This window comes from Brassica napus, chromosome A9 (assembly GCF_020379485.1).
Source record: "Brassica napus cultivar Da-Ae chromosome A9, Da-Ae, whole genome shotgun sequence".
Lineage (NCBI taxonomy): Eukaryota > Viridiplantae > Streptophyta > Magnoliopsida > Brassicales > Brassicaceae > Brassica > Brassica napus.
The window spans coordinates 19,294,229-19,308,462 of NC_063442.1; the positions used below are offsets into that span (position 1 = coordinate 19,294,229).

General features: G+C 31.4%; 2 protein-coding genes across 5 annotated transcripts; one reads left to right on the forward strand and one right to left on the reverse strand.

Annotated features, from left to right (window-relative positions):
- The first annotated feature begins 1,508 nt into the window (after positions 1-1,508).
- LOC106360950 (agamous-like MADS-box protein AGL11) lies at positions 1,509-5,869 on the forward strand. Of its 4 annotated transcripts, none has more exons than XM_013800634.3 (8): positions 1,509-1,748; positions 3,279-3,461; positions 4,672-4,750; positions 4,840-4,901; positions 5,023-5,122; positions 5,234-5,275; positions 5,372-5,413; positions 5,519-5,869. In XM_013800634.3, exons 2-8 carry the CDS (start codon positions 3,280-3,282, stop codon positions 5,702-5,704), a joined length of 693 nt encoding a protein of 230 aa, XP_013656088.2. In that variant the 5' UTR covers positions 1,509-1,748; position 3,279; the 3' UTR covers positions 5,705-5,869. The 4 variants fall into 4 exon arrangements, with proteins under 4 accessions (XP_013656088.2, XP_048596821.1, XP_013656087.2 ...); XM_048740864.1 differs by having other exon boundaries at positions 1,528-1,563; XM_013800633.3 differs by lacking the exon at positions 1,509-1,748 and adding an exon at positions 1,890-2,645.
- LOC106439142 (immune-associated nucleotide-binding protein 13-like) lies at positions 5,837-8,901 on the reverse strand. The gene is made up of 6 exons (XM_048740863.1): positions 8,827-8,901; positions 8,492-8,727; positions 8,153-8,421; positions 6,485-6,652; positions 6,253-6,387; positions 5,837-6,161 (listed from the first exon to the last, which is right to left on the reverse strand). Exons 2-6 carry the CDS (start codon positions 8,715-8,717, stop codon positions 5,949-5,951), a joined length of 1,011 nt encoding a protein of 336 aa, XP_048596820.1. The 5' UTR covers positions 8,718-8,727; positions 8,827-8,901; the 3' UTR covers positions 5,837-5,948.
- Between the last annotated feature and the right edge of the window lie 5,333 nt (positions 8,902-14,234).

Genomic DNA, 14,234 nt, shown 5'->3' on the forward strand with positions numbered 1-14,234 from the left:
TATGTGATGACAATATACGATATATAATAATGACTAAGGATGGGCTTTCGGGTACCCATACGGGATTGGTTCTGATCGGTTTGAGTTTCAGATTTTCAGGGTCAAAGATTTCAGTCCTATTAGGATGTTTCTAAATTTGGGTTTAAGTTCGATTCGGATCTTTGCGGGTTTGGTTCGCGTTTGGATAACCAATTTAAATTATTTTTAAATTTTTAAATCATTATCTATTTTAAATTTCTCAAAATCTATAAATAAAATAATATATTACCTATAAATTTGAATAACATATGTCAGAATACCTAAGCTTAACATATGAATTGGCTTGATTTAAAATTTTGGATACGAAATCAATAATTTTTTTTTTTTTGGTGATTTGAATATACTTTAACTATTTCAGATATTTACTTTTGACTATCTATATATATATTTTTAAGTATTTAAACCAATTTAAAAGTATCATTCTTGATTTTTTATATACATTAAATCTAAAAATAATTAATATATATAAGTATATAAATCTATTTTTAGATAAATTCGGGTGCCCGAATACTTCGGTTCGGATCAGATTCAGTTCTCTAAATAACAAAATTTTGAATAATTCGAATATTTAATCAATTTATGTTCGGGTTTGGTACTATATTCCTCGGATTCATTTTGTCAAACTCTAATAAGTACATGAAAAACAAATATCAACATATTTTTCAAAATATACATCCGCGCAGGCGCGCAGATCAAAGTCTAGTTGTTTCTTAAAGAGTGTTACTTTAGAGTTTTTTTCTTGTTGTACATAAAAGGTGTCATTTTAGATTTTTAATGCAATTTTTATTTAGTTTCAGCTGAATATTAATTGTAAAATGCATTGATCTAATAAATAAATTTATTTATCTAAAATGTTATTGATTAATTAGATATAATTAATGAAAACATAAATACATTTTAATCATTTTCTTAATATGTGTAAAAAGTGTCTAAGTAACACTTACAATGAAACAATGAAACAGAAGAAGTAAAAACTATACAAATGAAAGTTAATGCTAGAGTAAAGCCTTTAGTAAAAAAAAAAGAAGTTAGTACTAGAGTAATTATCAAATTGTAAGATAAAAAATTTAAACATGCGACTTTCCTAACAAGTTCGGGTAAATTACAGTTCTTATGCCAATCTAAATTTTTTATTAAAGATTTTCTGATTTTCTAACCATTTACAAGTTTGACAATTAGCTGGCCAAAATTTGACATTCCTAGTCACATATACATTGGAATCTGTAATCTCTCTCTCTCTCTCTCTCTCTCTCTCTCTCTCTCTCTCTCTCTCTCTCTCACTCTCTCTCTCTCTCTCTCTCTCTCTCTCTCTCTCTCTCTCTCTCTCTCTCTCTCTCTCTCTCTCTCTCTCTCTCTCTCTCTCTCTCTCTCTCTCTCTCTCTCTCTCTCTCTCTCTCTCTCTCTCTCTCTCTCTCTCTCTCTCTCTCTCTCTCTCTCTCTCTCTCTCTCTCTCTCTCTCTCTCTCTCTCTCTCTCTCTCTCTCTCTCTCTCTCTCTCTCTCTCTCTCTCTCTGGACGTTGGAAGGTGAGCAAAGAAAAGAAACGTCTACAAATAGACATATTGAGTGGGAAGCTTAGGGTTTTTGAAGAGAAACGAATTTGGGTTTGTTTTTGGGATTCTAAAAAACTCAAAACTTTCTTCTTTCCTTTTTTTTTCCCTGTTGTCTTGTATTCCGAAAGCTGAATTGAGTTGGGTGAAGCAATTCTCAGGTCTGTCTGTCATGTCTTTACTTCTACTTCTCATAATGGAAAACACTTCTTGATCTCATCAAGTTCCCATCTTTGTACACATCTCTTCATTCAAAAACTCTACATTTATATATACATATCTCTCTATATATTACAGATTCCAAACTTATATAATAATTCTTTCATGATGGGTCGTTTCTTGCCCTTGCCTCTGTTCACAAACTAAATTTCAAATTTAGGAAAATTAAAAGAAAAATCAATTCTTCTTCGTTAGATGCGTTTCCAAGGAAAAAAATAAAATAAGAGATCGATCATAAAAAATGTTTTTGTCATATCAGATTAAAATTAAATTTAGGTTATGTTTATTTTAAGTTTCTCGCATGTAGATCTCTGTAAGATTCTGTTTCCTTTCCTGTCAGCTAAAGTTAAGGGTTTTGGTCTGAATATCTTCCAAATCTGCTGGATTTTTTTTCTTCACCTTCTTGAAACTAAGCATATTTTTGTCTCCGTCTCTCTCTCTTTCTCCTTTATGTGTAATAATGTTTCCTTCTGTACTAACTTCAGTTTCATGTGCATCAGTGCCTTCTCAATTTTTTTTTGTAGCTGTTTGTTTTCTTTTCTCTCTCCATATTTCTACTATTTTTATTTTGTAAGTTCTTACCAATTTTCCTTGAAACAAAAATATATATTAAGAATTCGTCATACACCCAGATTAGAGATCAATGATTTTGTAAACCCTTTTCTCTGAAGTGTGGAAATCTTGCAGATCTAAAGTTAAATTACATGTGTTTGTTTGCCGTTTGAGTCCGTGAAGCATTTCAGATGTTTATTGAAGAGAGAGAGAGAGACCCAATCTATAGATATAGATAGCACAAGGGATGGGTCAAAATAAATTTTATCTGGATTCCAAAAAGTCATGTAATTAAATTCGTCAGATTTACCTCCTCATTTCTTCCCATTAAAAAAATATATTTTGATGAAGCGTTAGTATTATATATAGATCTATATATGTCTATTATAATCATGAGTTTATAGAAACATATGGTATACACATGATTCTCAAGCATGGTAATGTTTTTTTTTTTCTTGTTAAAGGGTTTTCATAGCATGGTAATGTTTATATGTATATATAGTGAAAGATTTGAACAAATTCATAAACTGTTGTTTCAGCTACATCAGATCCGCATCAAATCCAATTGATTTTGTTTGTCTGTCCTTGAAATCAATCACACCACATCCTTAATTTTCTTTTCCCAAGAAAGTTGGGAGACGAAAAGAAAATTCTTTTGTTCACTTAACGCATAAAACTGAGTTTGGTTAGGTATTAAATTATATTAATTCAAACCCTAGCTTAGGGTTTTTGTTTACCTACAATTTTTAAAATTATAAATATTATTTCACACTCTTTTGAAGTATATCAATCATTTGTTTGTTTGTTGAACAGTATTTTATCTATTCAATAATGTCCAAATTGAGAAACTTTTAGTGTATTTATAATTTTATATATAGGTAGTTATTTATAAATCTTGTTGGGTTTAAATTAAAATGAAGGATGGGAAGAGGAAAGATAGAGATCAAGAGGATAGAGAATTCAACAAATCGACAAGTGACGTTCTGCAAAAGAAGAAATGGACTCCTGAAGAAGGCTTACGAGCTTTCAGTTCTCTGTGATGCCGAGGTTGCCCTCATCGTCTTCTCAACTCGTGGCCGTCTCTATGAGTACGCCAATAACAAGTAAGTCATCGCTTTGTGTATATAAATGTGAGATAGTTAATTACAAGCCACAAAAACGAATATGACTATTTTTTGTTAAGCTTTTTGCTAAACGTAAATGATGTAATTTCACGATATTTGCATTTTTTATGTATGTATATTTTTTTGACCAATAAAATGTATGTATATTAGTTCTATGTGCTGTCTTGAATCATTGACGCAACCCAATTGAAATAATACATAGAAATGTTGACATGATACTTGGTTTTTAGGCTATACAATAAGGTTTCAATTAGATTTAATAAAATCTAGACTTATACAGATGAACCTAAACGAAATAGCAGAAGTACAAATGATATTTAAACTTCAAGAGTCTCATGATATCTACTTTTAGTCACCCATATATCTTATAAAAGTATTTATATGTACACAAGTACTATATATATATATATATATATATATATATATATATACTATTTTCATATATACATATAAATCTTGAGAAAATCTTAAAGGAGAAGAGAGATAGTACAATGTGTTTAAGTATCAAACTCAGGCTAGCTATCCTGCAGCTGCAGTGTTGGTCAACAAGTCTTTTTATTTTCTTTGATTTGTCAAAGTTTTTTCTTGGAACTTAAAAAAGTTGTGTAGCGAGGAGATGTGTTGTAGTTCGTACTCTTCTTTCCCCTTTCATCTTAAGCAAATCGGATCATGTCTTTTCCTTCCTTTTTTGGCTTTCTCATCTTATATCTTCCATTTCCTATTTAAAAATCTACAAGTCACTTCACCTATTATATATCCAAAACATTTTTTTAATATATATGACAATCTCAACTCCGCCTTCCGTCCTTCAGTTAAAACCCAATAGGTTTGAATACAAATAAAATTCATTATATTGTTCTATACTTTATTCAGAGTACATAATAATTGACGATTTCTGTTGTCTCCATTTTCTTTGGACAACACTGTTGTCTCCTTATATTGTTTGTTTCCCAATGCTATGGCCTATACAAATACTATATATAAATTTAACTTAGCATATGGTTACTTCAATGTTATTGTTTCTTTTGCATTTACGCCTACGTTTGCATTTTTCATGTTTCAATATATTAACCTTTATATACGAATGCATCTTTAGACATCTGAATTAGAATACCGCAGTGATTAAATGCACTAGTACGTATATATACTCAGTGTTCCGAGTGAATTGGATGTTTTTTTTCCGTGACAGCATAAGATCAACCATTGAGAGGTACAAGAAGGCTTCTGATAACACCAGCACTCACTCTGTCCAAGAGATTAATGCAGCGGTTTTATTTTTTCTCCATCTCGCTATACTTCATTATAACATCAAATATATGCGTATATATTTAGTCTGATATGGGTGTTTAAATTACAGTACTATCAACAAGAATCTGCAAAGCTGAGGCAACAGATCCAAACGATTCAAAATTCCAACAGGTTTTCTACCCTCATTTATAGTTATTAATTACTTTATATATTATATATATATATATATATATTGACTGTAACACACACATATATATATATATATATATATTTTTTTTTTTTGTTGTTGTAGGCATCTGATGGGAGACTCTTTGAGTGCCTTAAGTGTCAAGGAGCTAAAGCAGGTTGAGAATCGCCTTGAGAAAGCCATCTCTAGAATCAGGTCCAAGAAGGTATGTAGCTACAACATCTCCTAAGACTCTTATAAGCGTCTATGTGTATATATCATATCAGTTAGCCTGACTATTTTCTTTAAATCTGCTTTGTGTACTTGCGAGAAATAGCATGAGTTGCTTCTAGCTGAAATCGAGAACCTACAGAAAAGGGTAAATAGATCTTAAATTAAAGGGTTGCTTTAAGTTTTTTAATTAAGATCACTCCAATATTTCTTGTGAAAAAACTTCGAATATGGTGTAATACAGGAGATTGAGCTTGATAATGAGAGTATCTATCTCCGAACCAAGGTAATTAAATATATAATGCGTTTGTTTATTCCATAAACACATCAATTAAATCATATATCCATCATTAGAAAATTCTTCAGTATAGCTAATTAAAATGTTTGTCAGATAGCAGAAGTGGAGAGATTTCAACAGCACCATCATCAAATGGTTAGTGGTACAGAGATGACAGCGATCGAGGTCTTAGCCTCTCGCAATTACTTTGCGCATAGCATTATGACTACGGGTTCTGGCTCTGGAGCTGGCCATGGATGTTCTTACTCTGATCCCGACAAGAAAATTCATCTTGGATAATCTCTTGCACAGAGAAAAAAACAAGCTGAATTAATGGCTTTATGAAGCTCTCTACATAAACTATGTTTGGTGTTATTGTAATTCAAAAAACAACGAAGGTATTAATCCTTCAAGACTGGTTGGAAACTTGTGTTTGTGTAATAATGAAGACATACTTTGGTTTTATTGTTTGTTTATGAAATACATTATGGTATCTTGATTAAGTGATTCATATGATATCGTAGAGCATAGCATTTATATATGATTAAAGAACAGAGCATTTTTGTGTACGCTGCTGTCTGCGCAATCTAGCGGTTTCTCTCTCAGCGTTGTTGAGTTGATCTCTCAGCCTCCTGATCTCATCAGAAGATAGCTTCTGCATTTCAGACATCTTTTTCTCGGCTTCTTCTCTCGCTACTTGTGCCTTAGCTAGTTGCTCCTTCACATCATTCAGTGATTCCTTCAGTTGGTTAGCGATCTAACCAGATAAAACAAAACCCAGCACATAGTGATGATATGTAAACGTTCTAGATAACTGATGTATGAAGTGAATATTATATTTATATTACCTTCTCTTTTATCCCTTCGAGCATTTCGTTATAAGTTTTTTCCATTTCCTTCTTAACTTGTGCTATCTCTTGTTTCGACTGACCCTTCATTGCTTGAATCTGCTTTTGTTTTTCCTCTAATGTAGCCTCGTTCTCCTGAAATGGATATGAAGATGTAACTTCAGATTAGTTTGATTTAAACAAAGCAACTAAATGTGGAATCTTGTTTTGTTGAAGAGTCTATGTTTTTCACCCTTAGCTCAAGTGATAAGTCAGCCATAAATGGTTTTCCATTGTTCTTCTTTGAGATTTGCTCCACGAAGTTGAGAAGATCCTGGACTTGCTTGTCTTTCTTGCTTTTTGGGATATTGCGCCTATTGTCAAACAGCACCTTGCGGTCATCACACTCTTTGAGAATTTCCTATAAAGAAGCAATTCTTGATAGTTAATAAAGATTTAGTTTTCAAATGCTAACCCAAATAGAAATAGTGAATTTATTTTCAATTCTTAAAATTTTACACCACTTAAGGACTATTTTCATACATGTTTATTTTCATTTTTTTTTATTTTTCAAGAATTACATAATAAGATTTTTTTTTTCTCAGGTACAAGAAAGAAAAATAACTACTAAATATTATGCTCATATTATATAATTATTTTCCTATTGTTTTTTTTTTCATTTTTATTGTTTTAATGGTTATTGTTAGTCCTGACACATTTATCAGGAACCAAGAAAACGAACCATACCAAAAATTGATACCAAATTTCTTAAATATTTGAACGATTTCTATGTTTTTGGAATTGAGAAATTAAACCAAACTGAAAATCAAATGGATAAAATTTTAAAATACAATTTCTATACTTTAAAATATTAATTGCTTTTAGTTTTGAAATAATAAAATATTCTAAAATACTATTTACAAACCGTACTGTCCAAAAAACCAAATTATCTGGTTGTTCTTTATCAAAAATATTTCAAATGATTTGAATTACCCAATATTTTATCCAACAATTCGAAATGTCCGATATTTTCTTCACAAAATCAGTATCATCCATGAAATTTACCCAAATAATGAAATCCATAAAAACTGGAACTCAAACTGAACTAAACTGAATCCAGTAAGTTCTCTTAGAATAATAGTTTGTTCCCAATCTTTTTATCCAAGCCGAACCAAAAACTAAATTCACTGGACCGAAAAAAACAAAATATGCTGGGCTAGTTACTGTAGTTATATACTAGAGTTTATCCCGCACATCGTACAGGTATATTTTCATTTTATAAATATTTAATTTTAATATTATTAAATAAATATAAATATACAATTTTTTTTTGGCTCTATAAATATACAATTTATATCTTAGTGTTATGTATTTTATAACTTTTTAGTTTTATTGTTTAGGTTTCTTATTACTTTATTAATATAGGGGTTTGTTTTATACATTTTACCTTTTTATTACGTTTTTGAGTTTTCATAATTTGAAATAATCAAATAAAAAATATTCTTCAACATATGATTTTTGAAAATATATAGCTGTAGAAATAAATTTTTAACAAATGTTAATAACTTCATTTGTATTAAAAAATCTGACATGATTAACAAATTTGATTCCGTTTTAGTGGTAGATGATAATTTATTTAAATGAAAACATTATATTACTTAATTACGAAATTAATTAATGCAATATTTAATAAAAATTATTCAAAAAATTTAGTCAGATTTTGTTAGATTTTTCTCAACAGATTTTGTTATAACTGAAAATAAAATTCAAATAAAGTTAAAATTAATTTATTATTAATATTCCTAATAATTATTATGTCATATTATGTGATTAATGAAATGGTCATAGTAGACTTTTAAATAGTATATAAAATGGTACTTCTCTTTTAATAGAGAAGATATGGTGCATTATGTTAACCGACCTGAAACTCAGGACAATCCTCTAAATAGTCATCAAGTGTATCTCCATCATCGAATGCATCTCCATTGGTGAAAACTACAGTCATGTAGTCAACGATCTGGCTTCCAAAAAGGATCTTTAATGTGCGAAGTGTTAATTGCTCCTCTTCTGTTAACCGGTTCCTCACAGAGAAAACCAGAATGACTGCATCTATGCCGTCTTTAGCCAGACGTAAGCATCTTACAATTTCTCTGATGGTGAAATCTGGCGTCGAGGAAGCACTGAACAGACCTGAAAGCACCCTACTAGTTAATCTAAATGTGCGTTTTAAGAAAATGTGGATAGTGTCACAAAAACTCACCAGGAGTATCGATAACATTGATTCTCTGACCATTTGGTTGCATAGTAGTATGTAGCTTACACTCTTTAGTAATGAATCTTCCTCTTGTTTTTGACAGGAACTTTGTTTCTCCTAGGATGCTATTTCCAGTCGCACTTTTACCATTCCCAGTCCGACCAAGCAGGACTAGAGTTCTTTCAGGTTTCCAATCAACTTCCACATTTACTCCATTTGATTCCCAAGACATTGTTTCCGATCTGAAAAATTCCAAAGGACATGTGAATGGTTCTTGAAATGAACAAAAGAAAAGAAAAAAAAGTAAACAAGAACTTAAAGAGAAACTTATCACCAATTACATTTGTGTATCTCAATTCCCAAGTGAGAAAGCAAAGGTAAATATTTTTAAATTTATAGAGGAAAAAACATTAGATTCATTCGACAAATGAAGAAGGAAAGTAAGCATAAAAAGGAAGGAAAAAGAAAAGAATAACGGTGAGAAGGTCTTAAAAGTAAGAATATAGTAATAAACAATTTTCTTAAACACAATCTAAGAGAAAGTAAACAAGCAAAGAATCTAATAGAAAGATAACTATCTTTACCAATTTGTTGGTCGAATGGCGCTGCTATATTCTCTTTTTACTAGTTTACTAGGTAGTAACCCGCGCCTTGCGCGGGATGAGATGATTACATTTGGTTTTTGTGAGATTTAAAAACATTAAATCTTTCTAATTTGGATATTAGTTTGTTATGAATTGATAGTTTCGGGTGTTAATGAGGAGGATATAGATTGGCCATTTTATGTAGTAATTATATAAAAACTACAAAGAAGTCAGTAAGAATCAGGAAACTATTTTAAATCGAAAACCTCAATTCCATTATAATAAGTATGCAAATCTCATTCTTTCAAATACAAAGAATGGTCTAAATATAAATAGGTATTGTAAAAATAAATTGAAATGAAAAATATGATTGAATAACTTCTAGACTTCAGAAATCGATGCTTGGAATCCTACAATTAAAAAAATTCAAAAATATTAGGAATAACCAATGGATATATTTTATATATATTACTCATACAAAATAAAAAACTTTGAATGCTATGCTTACTGAGATTTGAAGAACTGAATCTCTGGGATGTCAGAATCAAACAAAATATCAGAACCACCTTTCATGTTTGTAACATAATTGAAACCACCTATAAAGTAATATTGACAATAAGAACACAAACCAAAAAATTCTGAATATAAAATTATAGGTACCAAATAAATATACTATACCTTCTCCCCACTCAATTCGCCATAACCTTAAAACAGTTACAACAACATCTGCAGTATTAGCACGCCAGAATGCATTTAAACGATGGGCTAGAGATCCATAAGCAACACACTGTATATGAGTGTACCTGATAATATCGGGAAAGTTATCAGTCAATATTACTTCTACAGCCATGGTCGTATTTAAAATTAACAGATGTATTAAATGAAAAGTAGAAACCCGATATTTATTAAGGAGAACTCCAACGAATACATAATTGAGTTATAAATGTTGGCAGGTTGTGCTAGCTTAGTAGCTATAAGATCTCCTACACGCACTAATGCTCCACAAAGATCTACATAACAGTATTATTTTTTCAGAGTTTAGTAGCATTAGTTAATCAATCTAAGAAAGAGTACAGGATAGTTAACATACCGACGCAGTACATAGGATGATAAAGACCCCTCTTTATACCACGAAAGTTTGCACAGCATAGAAAGTTAGAAGCGTTCACTGGTTGTATCTTCCTAAACAAACTCGATTCATTGAACTTGATTGTGTATTTGTGCTTTGTCGTTCTATGCAACTCTAAAACTGTTCTTATGTCGAAATTGAGAATCTCAACCCAGTCATCTTCTTTCAACTCAATCTCTCTAGGTAGAGATAAAGCATAGTTTAAGCTTCCTTGTATTGTTACTCCCTGTTTAAAAAGAACAATAACTTAATTCACAAATTGTTTATAAATGTCATTTATAAGAGGTTGAACGAAATCTAAGAATACTTACATTCGAATCTCCTAAGAGCATCATTGAGTGATGATCTCTTCCAATTTTCGTATTCCATTTTTTGATTATCTTAACACGGATTGCAGGGAATGGAATCTTACTATGCAAATCACTCAAAGAGATGAAGTTGACCATGACGCAAATCACTATAAGACCAAATTAGTATGCTAATGTTTTTTTAGTTTGCTTAGGTTGCTTCACGCACATTTCATATATATATCTTTCGTCCGAACCCTAAAAGAGATTTAGTATGAGATTTAGTAAATATATTGGTAGGATCGGAACCGGTAATCTATATATTACATTCCTTCTGTTATTGATACCAAATTAATTATATATGCCATGTTTTGTATTCATATATTTAGAAAATATGTTATGAATATTATCTTACTTCATAAAATAGGCGTGGGTTTGCTATTCAGGAAATAATTGTGGGACACGTCTGATCTTTACGTGCGATTGTAGACAGAAAATTTGGGGGACACGTCTAAATCCATATTAACTCAAAGTGTAAAACAATTACTTGGGGGACACGTCTAGACCTTTCTCATAATTAAAAGGAAAATTTTTTTCTCAAAGAATACGATCTCGGTTAATTTTGTAGAATAGTTGAGTCCAACAGAATTGATTTACTTGGTGAACAATTAACGCTCTATATGTAAGTTATGTATAACTTTTTAATAACTCTCATACATTACTATGGTTTACACTTTTACTTGATTGTACTTTTACAGGTCTTAATACATGGTCTACACTTTCAGGACTTGGTGCCAGTTAGAGAAACGGTTGAAACCATTATTATGTGTTACACTTTGAGTTGGGCCAAATTAATTATTAAGAGTATGGTAGTATGGTACACTATACTCAATTGAAACATTAAACCAAATTAAAGATACATGTCATTGTCGAATCATAACGAAATTATGTTCCTTCGCAAAATTTAACCGGCAAAAATGTATAAACCGAGTCATGAAAACCATGAGAAGCCATTATATCGCTATATTGTTAAGTTTGGGCGTATGGTCAAAAATTTTGGTAAGCAAGACCATAAAGGATTCAAATATTAATGTAATATTGCGATATATCTATCCAAATTAAGAAAAAACAAATCCCAACTTAAAACCAATTGAATCTTATTGAAACGTCTAGAAAACAGAATGTTAGATCAAATTAAAAAAAAAACCAAACCAAAATTAAATTTGACATATAACTCCCATCCTTGAAACGTGAAAGGGTTGAACGATGTCGCTTTAAACTCAAACTGGATAGAATGGAATCCTGAAATTACTGATAGATTATTTACGTTAGAATTTAGTATATACAACATATGTTTAATAAAAAAAAATATGTATATTAAATTGTACCTTCTATGCGACCTGTCGAGGAAGCAGACTTAGTTCTTTTACGTTTGTTTCTGGTATCAGAAACAATCATTCCCAAAGATGCAGGTGCATCATTAATGAACTCCTCTTGCTGTTCCTCAACTATTTGAATATCATCTTCACTCTCTGTTTCTGAATTAAAATGATAATCATTTTCGCCAGTGGTTGTATCTACACCCCAGATGTCGTCACAGCTTTCTGAATAGAAGCATCCAAATGACATTAGTTTTGACTAACGATTATAATTAGTCATTACCGTTGTCTCACTTTTTTTACGTTGACTCAATATATCCTCATATGTTACAAAAAAAAAAATAGACACTTTTCTATAACACTAACCTTCAGAGTCTGAGTCAATTGATGAGATAGCCGAATTCCCGGTACCATTCATTTGCCTAATGTTCATAGGACTGACATCAGTTGTTTCCTTCTGCGTATGTAGACCCCCCACTACACTACTCTGTGTCATCACTGATTGAAGCAATTGGGTAAATGTTGTTTGGTTGGGTAAATAGCTGGTCGGATGCACTTGAGGACTGACATAGTTTGAAGTACCCACGCTGTTATGCACAAATGGTCGTGTATAAGAATCAGGGGTGAAAACCCTATTCTGTGTAACCATTGACTGCAGTAGGTTTGTGAAACTCTCTGTGCCGGGTAAAGAAACGGCAGGATGAGCTGGTGGAATGCCATTGGAATTAAATTTAACATTCTTTTGCTCCAATGGTTGGCCTGATATATGGCCTTTTTGGCTGGTAAACTCTTGTTCATATGTCCTCTTATTTGGCTCCCTTCCATAAAGTTCAACTGAAGAAATGGCAATATCTAGTAATACAAAACTTTTAGATTAATACAGGTACATAATATTCATTATAATATATGACTTCGAAAGTATAACCTTTCAAATCAATGTATTTATCTATATGACGTTTCGACCAGTGTACCTGTTGCAGCATCTGTTGAAGATACTGGCTGATTCTCAGATTGTTTTGCGTGGTCAGTAGGACTATCTCCGCGTTGACATTTTCTCTTTTGGCACAACATGTTAAGCCGGTGAGATCTAGCATCTTTTTGCATTTTGACGTTGCACAGATCATCTTTTGTCATACTCGAGGACTGGTTAGTAATAGACAAAGGTTGCTTTTTCTCTCGCAAGATGTTAAACCGTTCTGTCCTTGCATTTCTTTGTGCAACCTGATTGCCTGCGACAAATAAAGTTTGGTAAAATAGTAATAATAAAGTTCAACGAAAAAATGGTTCCCGTGTTTCATACCTTTTTCCACAGTCTTTGAGACTTCTTTAGTAGCAGCTGTTTCCACCAAATTTCTTTCGTCCACCAAATGGTCAATCGTTTGTGCCTGTCCATCTTTTTGCACGCTCCCTAGGAAATTAGCTATGTCCCTCAAAACATGTGTGTTGGATATCACATCTCGTGGTTTTGAAAACATATCAGCTTCACCTAACGTATCCTGTTCTTGAAGCGATGGCCCTTCACTCTTATTTCTTTCTGAAAGATACAAAGGCGTTAGGCTATATGACCGAAACATCTATAGAGATAGTTTTGAAAGACTGACGTACCTTGCTTCTGTCGTTTTGGTAAAGGATTATCAACAACATTTTCCTTGCCAAAATTATGTCTCTTTCGATTCATGTAGGCTTTCTGTAAAGGCGAAAAGAACTCCCCGGAATATGTAATTCCCGAAGAAAGTTTCAATCTCTTTTCGTATAGGCGAAAAGAACTTCCAGAAAAGGTAATTCCGGAATACGTATATTTTCTTTCTTATTTACAATCACTTAATATATTGTTTCCTTTACAATTTACCAGCAACAAAAAATGTATAAAGTAATAATTTCGGTGTGGAACACATTAACAAAGACTAAATTAAAATTTTCATATTACTCATAGAATCTGCTATCACATTGAAGTATAAAGGATGAAGATCGCGGAATACAAATCATTTTTATAATGAAGATAGGCTAACAGGTCCTTGTAGAGTAGGAAAATTTTTTGTCTCAAATAGATGCTTCAGTTTAAAACCCAGATTCATACAATACATAACTTTTTTTGTTGCTTGTATCTTAAGGTAAATAATTGATACACATTAGTTATAGGGTTCGGAAATGTAAGGTTTTATATAATAACTTATGTCATTTTAAATAAACAAATTAAATATAATGAACGTAAAATGGAGGGTCTGAATAAAATAAAATATTCCAAAAAAAAAAAGAAACACGAAAAACCCAAATTAAATAGAATAAACTGAAAATCCAAAACTCAAACATAGAAGAAGGAAATCTGAAACAAAAAAATCATCTAAAACGTCTATTCCTGGTAATACTCAT

Excerpts from the sequence above, each read along its gene's own strand:
- LOC106439142 (XM_048740863.1), bottom strand. The coding sequence starts at position 8,717 with ATGTCTTGGGAATCAAATGGAGTAAATGTGGAAGTTGATTGGAAACCT. Across the intron at positions 8,422-8,491 it reads CAATGTTATCGATACTCCTG|GTCTGTTCAGTGCTTCCTCG; the intron begins GTGAGTTTTTGT and ends GGGTGCTTTCAG. Across the intron at positions 6,388-6,484 it reads ACTTATCACTTGAGCTAAGG|GAGAACGAGGCTACATTAGA; the intron begins GTGAAAAACATA and ends TATCCATTTCAG.
- LOC106360950 (XM_013800633.3), top strand. Across the intron at positions 4,902-5,022 it reads ACGATTCAAAATTCCAACAG|GCATCTGATGGGAGACTCTT; the intron begins GTTTTCTACCCT and ends TTGTTGTTGTAG. Across the intron at positions 5,123-5,233 it reads CTAGAATCAGGTCCAAGAAG|CATGAGTTGCTTCTAGCTGA; the intron begins GTATGTAGCTAC and ends TGCGAGAAATAG.